Below are 10,000 nucleotides of genomic sequence, written 5' to 3' on the forward strand. Positions count from 1 at the left end.
TCCTCATCAAAGGTTAGTATGCAGAAGATTGTGGGTTAAAAATGGCGCTTTTAGTTTGCACACCTCTGTAGCTGAACCAGGCTTGTACGAAATTCCGAATGGAAAGAATTTCAATTCAAAGTAATGCCATGATACGAACACTAGGTGGTGGTGTTCTATGTACTTTCAATGGGTGGTGTAGAGTAAATTCAAAGAAATTCAGAGCCGTATGGTAATGGCACCACCTAGTGTTCGTATTATGGCATTATTTTGAATTGAAATTCTTTCCATTCGGAATTTTGTACAAGCCTGAGCTGAACAGGTAAGGTGCGTAGGATATTATCCCAGCGAGGTTGTCATTCAAGTGTAAGGAAGATCCCGCACACTGTCCATTCCTGAAGGAGATCGGATGGCCGAAACGTATTATAGTTAATTATTGAAGATACCAAACGTGGCCTAGCGGTAGGGCACTAAGTTACTACGTCAGCGACCCGGGTTCGATTCCGGCCTGGGTCAGTTGCCAATCCTTCCCCGTCTCTCTCTCCCCACTCGTTTCCTGACCCTCAGGTCACTGTCCTATCACAAATAAAGCAGAAAAAGCCCATACAAAATATTTTTCAAAAAGAAGTTACCTTACCAGACCTGTTTTTCATCTTTGCTTCTTTCGCCCCCTGCAGGTCCTAAGGGCAACAGCACCAAGGCAGCGGATACGAGGCCTTCCTCAAGCCAGCTGACCACAACCACAAGACCACGAGGGAGACCAGAGAGCCTCTGGGAGCCCATAGCAGAGACCAGCTTTGAACGGCAGGACCATCCCTTGTCATTGCCCTCCTCCTCCTCCTCCTCCTCTTCCTTGTCTAAACCCTCACTACACGACACAGGGCTTCATCAGAACCCAGAGCAACGTCCTCCATCACCCCGCACCCTCCACGCCATACAGGCTGCCCTGGACAGCAGCTCTGGGGAGGAGGGGGATGATTACTATGGAGGTGGTGGTGCTGGTGGTGGTGGTAAGGACTTTAGATTGGTTTACACGGCACGCACAATTAACTAGATTAGAGTCTTTAAAGCAGGGGTGCTCAACTGGCGGACCCAGGTCCGGATGCGGACCCAAACGCAATGTCATCCGGACCAAGACAAAATCCATCTGTATTTAATATGTATAAATTATACATGAGATTTCGCTGCCATGCGATCTATAGGTGTATTTCTGCGAAGCCAGTCTTATGACAAATAAAAGTATCATCACTATGACAACTCAGTGAGTGAGCAAGAGGCCAGTGCGGCCAGCGAGTGAGGCTATTTTCTGTATCGGTCCGTAGCGACTTTTTTGGACCGTGGAAACATACGAAATTTGGCGAGTGGACCTTTTCAGTTTCTAGTTGAGCACCCCTGCTTTAGAGACTTGTTGAATTTGTTTTCACATTAGACATGTCAATTTCATTAGCCAGACATGCATTGCATTTACACATACAGTACCTCCACATACATTCTGACATATCACTCATCTCCTCTTCACACACCCCACACTTTTACCAATCCCTCTCATTTACCCAGCTATGCCACCATAAAAGGTGCCAAACATACACAAAAACCGAAAATTCAAAGAAAAATGTCAGCGCACTTGCGTGTAAATCCTTTTTATTCTTTTTACTTGCCAAGATTTCGGTCAAAAGATCCTCCTCAGGTCTCAGGCACACAAACAGAATCGGAATGTTTTTCTTTCATTTTCCACAGGTGGCGGTGGGAAGGAGACAAGAGGTGTCCCTGGGGGTTCCTGGGGTGGCGACCTGTCTCCCCGCACCCTGGCAGCTGTGCAGAAGGCCATGCAGGAGGACGAGGTGGTCTACTACTCGACGTCGCCTCACCAAGGCAGGGAGGAGGAAGGAGGCTCCAGGGAACACGTTGCTGTGGTGGACTCCCGTACTACGTCGTCTAAGGCCTCCGAACATCAAGACATAGTGGAGCCTAGATCTTTTGGCCAGAGCATTCTCCCTGTGGTGGAAGCAAAGAGTCTTTTACAACCACATGGAGGCGCGGTAGTCATCAGTAGCTCTGACGAAGAGGAGCTGGATGATCCCGAACGCATGTCGAAGAGCATCATGAACGTGAACGAGGAGCAGCTGCTCTCCAAGGCGTCAACCCAGAAGCAGGATGGGTTTACATCGCTGAAATCGTTGCCCAACATCCAGAGAGGAGTGACTGTAGTAGAGGACCTAGAGAGCAGTACTGAGGACGATGAGGATGATGACTTTAACCCCAACACAGCCACCTTGCAAGGGGACAAACAGTCTGTGATGAAGGTGACGAGTGCAGATGTTCCTGCCATCAACATGACGAAAGAAAAAGCTGTGGCATCATCCAATGACAAATCCGGTGAATTGCAGACATCCACTCCATTGCTATCTCCCCAGCCTGTTGGTGGGTTGTCTTCAAGGCATGAAGTGATGTCCAGAAAACAAACTGTCCCTGTGGGAAACCATGGAAATTTGAGATTTGATGGGGACGCTGAAGGGATCAAGTATGAGGAAGGAGAGGAATCGCATTCAAAGAGAGAAGACGGCAACGAATCTGATGAGAGTAGCGCAGAAGGTATCGTAAAACAACTATTGTGTTACTACTACAACTACTACTACTGCTACTGCTACTACTACTACTAGTGCTACTACCAGTAGTGCTATTGCTACTAATTACCATCTACCAATAATGATGATTGGTGAATATAAAGTAAAAAAATACCTACATTTCAGATGTCCCAATCCATTTTCTTTTTAATTTGTGACTTGTTCCACATTTGTAAATGTACCCTTTTGGACATTATAAACATATTTACAGTGTGTAACACATCTTGATTTGTCTGTCTTAGAGAACTTCATTGAAGTGTCAGAGGGTGAGGAAGAGGAGTGGGAGGAGCCTCCCAAGCAAGACGCCGCCCTGACCTTAATGAAACCACCAATCAGCATTGATCATACCGAGAAGAAGGAGGAGCCAATGAAGCAGGAAATGGATGAAGAGCAGGATTCCAAAGATGCAGAAGGTCTAGAAAGTTCTAGAACCACTTCCCAGAGCACAGATGAGAGAGGACGAAGCCCTCCGCCGCCAGCTAACAACTGGGATAATATTGACTTGGTACACACCCCGTTGCAAATACAAAACAATTACATTTTCCATAGTTGGGTGCAGGGCTCTAAATTAACACCAGCCAACCAGCCAAATGCTGGTGAAAATTCAGTTTGGCTGGTACAAAAGAAAACTTACTAGCCACATTTAACCTATACGTATGTGTTTGGTTAGCAAGATTAACATCATTTAGCCATTTTGTCTGGTGTTGAAAAAAGTTAATTTAGAGCCCTGGACCTGGTTGGGTATGCATGTTGTTCAGATGTTCTTAACCTTCAGGCAGAGTAACAACAACACACTGGTTGAAATCATCACCATAATCACTACAATATATTAGAGATGCATACCAACAGATATGACTTCCTGGACTTTAATGCCTATTTCATGAAACTCAGAGTGACTGCAAGCTTACCATTACTGGGTTATTGTCTGCCCCCTGTCCCAGTAATAATAAGAGCAGGCCTGTTTAGTCTTGCTGAAGTCTTGCTGAATCTTGCTGAGAAGACTCAACTACATCATTACGGCATTGCTATGACATGACTGAGGGCCTTAAAGGTGCACCTTGTAATATTTTTTGTAGTTTATTTCTAAGTTACCTCTTTCATGAATATTTACCACCACCACCAAATTCTAAGTATTCATTATGACTGGGAAAATTGCACTTTTCATACATGAAAAGGGGGATCTCCTCCATGGTCTGCCATTTTGAATTTCCAGAAATAGACATTTTTAGCTTCAAAACTAAAAACTCTACCTTAGTTATACTAGTAAAATATGAAAGATCAAATTCGGTAATAGGCAGCACAGTTTCAATGAGCAGCATAGTTTGCAGTACTGATCCTGGCCACATTTTACACAATGCACCTTTAAGTAACAGATAAGAAGAGCAATCCGAGATGGCAACCTGGTTCCCTGGCCAACACTAGATGTAGGCCTATATGGTGTTTGTTCGCTGATGTGTTTGGTGTCGTCCTCAAAAGGCGACCAGAGACAATGCGGGTGGACAGACAGAGTCATTGCAATACTTGGCCCAACCTCCACCACGAGCCCAGGTAAAGACAGGTGTGATGGCAATACTTGAACCATGAACCATAAATCGTGCATTTGTGTGTGTATGTGTGTGTGTGTGTGTGTGCGTGTGTGTGTGTGCGTGTGCGTGTGTGTGTGTGTGTGTGTGCGTGTGTGTGTGTGCGTGTGCGTGTGTGTGTGTTTGCATTTGCGTACGCCTGTGCCTGCGTGCATGTGTGCGTGTTAATCCAGGCCGAGCTGCGGGAGCTGGAGAGCTCGTTGGAGCAGGAGCAGCATGCCCTGAGAGGGCAGCAGCAGCAACAGGAGAGAGGGGCCTCCAGCGTTACCGGACAGATGTGCCTGGAGAGCCAGGTACAGCACATGGCCACATTTAGAATGAACAAATGTGAAGAAAAACATGTAGCAGGAGCATTTTTTGTTTTTACTTTTACTGTCTCTTTCACACTCTCTCTCTCTCTCTCTCTCGCTCTCTCTCTCTGGAGAGCCAGGTACAGCACATGGCCACATTTATAACTAATGAAGTTTAGTCTGAGGAAGGACCAGGGTGGCCCGAAACGTCACACAGGAATAAAATGGATTAAATGGGAGGTCACCGGTGTGCGTTTTTTTCATTACCTATGAACTTCACGTTTTTGAACCTGCACCCGAAACAAGTCCTATTTGGATGTGCGTGAGATTTGATTTGCGCATTTCTAATGAACAAATGTGGAAAAAAAAACAGCTGCAGCAATTTTTGTTTTTACTTTTACTTTTACTGTCTCTCTTTCTCTCTCTCTCTCACTCTCTCTCTCTCTCTCTCTCTCTCTCTCTCTCTCTCTCTCTCTCTCTGGTCTGAACACAGGAACTCTTGCGGCTGTTCGGCATCCCGTTCCTGGTGGCGCCGATGGAAGCAGAGGCCCAGTGTGCCGCGTTGGACCGAGCCGACCTGACAAACGGCACCATCACTGACGACAGCGACATCTGGCTCTTCGGCGGCCGCCACGTCTACAAGAACTTCTTTAGCCAGGACAAGTACGTGGAGTACTTCCAGTTCGTGGACATGCAGAACCAACTCGGTAAGTGGACGGACTTATCGATTTTATTTTCGACCCTGCCGTGGCCTAACAACGGTAGGGCACTGGGTTACTATGCCAGCGACCGGGGCTCGTTTCCGACCCTCTACACTCATTTCCTGTCTCTCCTCCATTGTCCTGTCAAAAATGAAGGCAAAAAAGCCCTAAAAATGTGTTTTATTTCACTAATACTAAGGGGGGTGTCGGCAGACTTATATTGAGGTCAAGTGGGCGTTGATTAAAAAAGATTGAGAACCGCTGCAGTAAGAAGACAACTTTATTACATAATTTTTGGATTTTATTTATTTTTAGGGGGACTTTTTGCTTTTATTCTGATTAGAAAGTGTGGGAGCAGACAGGAAGAGAGAGAGAGAAAGATGGGGTAGGGTTGGGAAATGACCTAGGCCAGAGTCCAACGAGAGCAAGGCTTGTATGTTCCTCTGATTTAGGCCTGGACCGCTACAAGCTTATCAACCTGGCATATCTCCTGGGCAGCGACTACACGGAGGGCATCCCCGGGGTGGGCTATGTCACGGGGATGGAGATCCTCAACGAGTTTCCAGGACCTTCAACAGAGCCACTCACTCAGTTCAGGTGAGACTGAGACACAAATGCGTAGATGGATTGCACTTTCCTTTTTCTTTTTCCTTGAGTTTAGGCAGTTGTACCAATATTGGTTGCTCTGCAGCAAAAAAAGGTGGGAAAAAAAGTTTGCAACAGAGCCATTCACTCAATTTGGATAACTTCATTCAGACTTTTACGATTATACTGATTGAGCTCACACACACATTTACATAGACATGCAAGGACCACCACTACTTTTTCGTTTCAACCTTTTGACATATTGTGAAGATACTTCATCAATATTGAATTATTTAAAATGTGCAGCATGGTCAATAAAAAACATTATACAATCAAGCAATCAGTCAGTCAATCAATCAACCAATTTACCAATCAGTCAGTGAGTCAATCACAGTCAGTCAGTCAGTCAATCAATCTCCCAATCTTCCAATCAATCAATCAGTCAATCAATCAATCAATCAATCTCCCAATCTTCCAATCAATCACTCAATCAGTCAATCAATCAACCAATTTAACAATCAGTCAATGAGTCTATCACAGTCAGTCAGTCAATCAATCTCCCAATCTTCCAATCAATCAATCAATCAATCAATCAATCAATCAATCAATCAATCAATCTTCCAAACTTTCTGAATGCAGCCAGTGGTGGGAGGAAGCGCAGAAGAGCAAGAAGCTGGTGTCCAACCCCAAGGACACCAAGGTGAAGCGTAAGCTGCGGGGGCTGAAGCTGCACCCGGGCTTCCCCAACCCCGCCGTGGCCCAGGCCTACCTGCAGCCGGCCGTCGACCAATCAGAAGCCTCCTTCAGCTGGGGCCGCCCACATCTGGAGCTCCTCAAGGAATATCCTTCATTAATTTGTACTGTGTGTGTAAATGTAAAGGGCTTCCATGTCAAATATCCAGGCGGCAGTCGTGGGTAAGCGGTTAGGGCGCCAGACATGTAGCCCAAAAGTTACTGGTTCAACTCCCGGTTCAAGACCCGCCAGGTTGGTGGGGGAAGTAACTAACCAGTGCTCTCCCCCATCCTCCTCCCCATGACTGAGGTACCCTGAGCATGGTACCGTCCCGCCGCACCACTCCCCAGGGGAGCCATTGAGGACTGTCCCCTTGCACGGGTGAGGCATAAATGCAATGTCGGTGTGTGTAGTGGGCAATGTTCACTTGTGTGCTGTGGAGTGCTTTGTCACAATGACAATGGGAGTTGGAGTTTCCCAGTTGGGCTTTCAGATCGATAAAGAAAGAAATACAGGACTTTTGTAAATATATTATGTAAATACAGTCCTGTGTTTCTTTTGTCTGTCTGTCTGCCTGTCTGCCTGTCTGCCTGTCTGTTTGTCGATATATGTGTGCCCACCTGCAGTGTTTATAGTGGCCTGGGGGTGGCACCAAACACAACACCATGTGCATCTAGCATTGGGCAGGGGGACAGCTTGCCTGATTGCATGATCTCTGATTGGTCTTGTTTAAAGGGCAACTCCTGCCAATTTCAATGTGCTGTTGTATTGCTCACGCTACCCTTGACTTGCCAGTACCCGGTGACGCCGCAGATTTTGGCCCAGCCCTTTCTGAGATATGAGCTATTCTAATGGGGGCAACTTTTGTTTACATTTTTTTTTAAATTAGCATAGGCCTACTCCAAATATTTTCCCAAAAGGTATCGCTGTTTGCTAGCTGTCTGCTGATGTTGCATAACCTTTTGGATGTTTTTGGGAATTAATAAAATGTTTTTTTGAAATGTAAACAAAAGTTACCCCCATTAGAATAGCTCATATCTCGGAAAGGGCTGAGCCGCAAAGTGCGGCGTCACCGGGTACTGACAAGTCAAGGGTAGCGTGAGCAATACAACAGCATATTGAAATTGGCAGGCGTGTTCCTTTAAGGGGTTGATTCAATTCAAACAACGGTCACACTAGACACAGTATAGCCCCCCCTGGCATAAAATGAAGTCGGACCCTGATTCAGACCATTCAGTTCAATTGAACCTCCTGATGTTAATGTTAACATTTGTGTGTGTGCATTGCCCTTAACTCAGGCTCTTACATTTTGTCAAACTCGTTTCGGTTGGACCTACAGGAAGACTGATGAGACTCTGCAACCGGTTCTCAGGCAGTTAAACTCACAGCAAGTACGACATACACATATACTGTCATGTTATGATTTTGATTCATTTCACAGAGATAGCTGTTGCTCCAGAGTTGATTCACAGCTGCCTTTAAAGTGATACTGTCCCATTTTTGGAAATAAGATTGTTTTACACCTCTCCTAGAGTTAAATGTTTGAGTTTTACCTTTCTCCTGTACTTTCAACTGTTCTCTGAGTATGGCAGTGCAAATTTTAGCTCTATGCTAGCAGTTAACATTGAGTCCTATGAGACCAGTTAGCCGCCAGCTGGTCTCATAGGACTCGATGTTAACAGCTAGCTTAGAGGTAAAATTTGCACTGCCACAGGAGAAAGGTATAACTCAATCATTTAACTCAAGGAGAGGTGTAAAATAATCTTATTTCCAAAAATGGGACAGTATCACTTTAAAGGCAGCTGTGAATCAACTCTGGAGAAACCGCTATCTCTGTCTGTATCACTCTAATATCCTTTATATGCTCTATCCCCTGTACAAATCGAGCTTCCGTCTCCATTTTGTTTTGTCTTTTTTCTTCTTGTCCCCTTGAAGACGCAGCTGCGGATCGACTCCTTCTTTCGGCTGGAGCAGCAGGAGAGGATGAAGATCCAGAGCCAGCGTCTCCTGCGGGCCGTCACCTGCATGAAGAGGAAGGAACGCGGGCAAGCCGAGCAGGGAGACGGGGTTGAGGAGGAGGAGGAGGAGGATGATGATGGGGATGAGACGGAGAGGAGGACAAAAGGCTCGAAGAACGCAAAGTCGAAGAAGGGGGAGGAGGGGCCAGACAAGGAAGTGCAGCCGCAGCAGAAGAAGAATGAGCCAATGGGCAGCTTTGTGGGCGGGTCTTCTGGAGGATTCATGGGGACTCAGGAGGAAACGGGCGCAGAGCAGTTGGGGCCGTCCGAGGAAACCGTGGTGAAGAAAGATTATAAAAACAAGCTGTCACCGTCTCGGGCCGGTAAAGAGAAGTCGAAACAAAAACGCGGGGCTTTGGAAGCGGTTGAGGAAACGATAGTGAGAAAAGTTTGTAAAACCAACCTGCCATCATCTCAGGACGGTAAAGAGAAGGCCTCAAAGTCCCCTCTAAAACGCCCTGCGTGGGAGGCAATTGAGGAAACAATAGTGAAGAAGAAGGCCAGTAGCGTCACCCTACCAGCACCATCTCAGGAAACCAAAATGGAGACGTCAAAATCTGAAGAGAAACAACATTGTCCACAGAAACTAGAGTTGAATAGCAGCAGTTCAGACTCGGACAGTGACAATGGCCAACCTGGCGCCATGGTGACGGCACAGTCCGTCTTCAGCAACAAACCAACAAGGAGGGGGAGGAGAGGCGGTCGAGGGAGGGGTAAGAGGGGACTGTAAAGGGACATTACATGCACACCTCAAACGCCATGTATGTACTATGTGCACAGATGTGTAGAAGCATTCTGCCCTCCACAATGACTACAGTTACATGCAGGGAATATTCCAATTTTCAAATCCGGAATATTGGCAGTATTTGGTCTGTGCACAAGCCATGTCAACTCTTAACTCATTCCAAATGTAGCCATATTCCGAGTTATTCCGGTAGCGCAATGCTCTTCCACACATTATATTTCGGAATATGTTCTAAACCCAATATTGTATTCTCCCTGATGTATCTGCAGTCATTTTGTTCCACTCCCAAAATGTCCAAGCTGTTGAGTGAAGCTTGCCCATAACCTACGCTTATGAATTACAATGACACTCCAACCACAGTCCCATCATCAAGCAGCACAGACACTTCTATCTTCTATGATTCGATAATATACAGTCATGCCAATAATGCCTCATCAGTGACTACAATTCAAAGAAGACTGCTGTTAAACGTTGTTCCATTTATAGGGATGTGTATTATTGTTGTACATTCTCCTCATAAATGCATAAAAGAAATGATATAATGTCATGAGAACTCGAGGGTTTCTTGAGAGATCCCAGTGTTGATGGCTTATTTATAATAATTAAATGCAGTCTCGTATACGGCTGACCGTGTTGATGTACAAAGTAAAAGCCTTGTCATAATAATGGCTCTGAATCAACCAGCTTTTGGGAACAAGCTTAATGTCTGTCATTTCTGGACCTCTGTCATCATAGTTTTAAT

At 45.8% G+C, this 10,000-nt stretch overlaps 1 protein-coding gene across 1 annotated transcript in view; it reads left to right on the top strand.

Annotated features, from left to right (window-relative positions):
- ercc5 (excision repair cross-complementation group 5) overlaps window positions 1-10,000 on the top strand; it is an 18,252-nt gene that overhangs the window by 8,231 nt on the left and 21 nt on the right. Inside the window, exons 7-16 of the mRNA XM_063211924.1 lie at window positions 1-12; window positions 657-989; window positions 1,642-2,571; window positions 2,846-3,108; window positions 4,360-4,479; window positions 4,970-5,183; window positions 5,630-5,774; window positions 6,402-6,602; window positions 7,802-7,886; window positions 8,431-10,000. The exon at window positions 1-12 is cut by the window's left edge and continues 184 nt beyond it; the exon at window positions 8,431-10,000 is cut by the window's right edge and continues 21 nt beyond it. Of these exons, the coding sequence (XP_063067994.1) occupies window positions 1-12; window positions 657-989; window positions 1,642-2,571; window positions 2,846-3,108; window positions 4,360-4,479; window positions 4,970-5,183; window positions 5,630-5,774; window positions 6,402-6,602; window positions 7,802-7,886; window positions 8,431-9,243 (3,116 nt within the window). The 3' untranslated portion in view covers window positions 9,244-10,000. The remainder of the gene's footprint in view (window positions 13-656; window positions 990-1,641; window positions 2,572-2,845; window positions 3,109-4,359; window positions 4,480-4,969; window positions 5,184-5,629; window positions 5,775-6,401; window positions 6,603-7,801; window positions 7,887-8,430) is intronic.

Source organism: Engraulis encrasicolus, chromosome 12 (genome assembly GCF_034702125.1).
Source record: "Engraulis encrasicolus isolate BLACKSEA-1 chromosome 12, IST_EnEncr_1.0, whole genome shotgun sequence".
Lineage (NCBI taxonomy): Eukaryota > Metazoa > Chordata > Actinopteri > Clupeiformes > Engraulidae > Engraulis > Engraulis encrasicolus.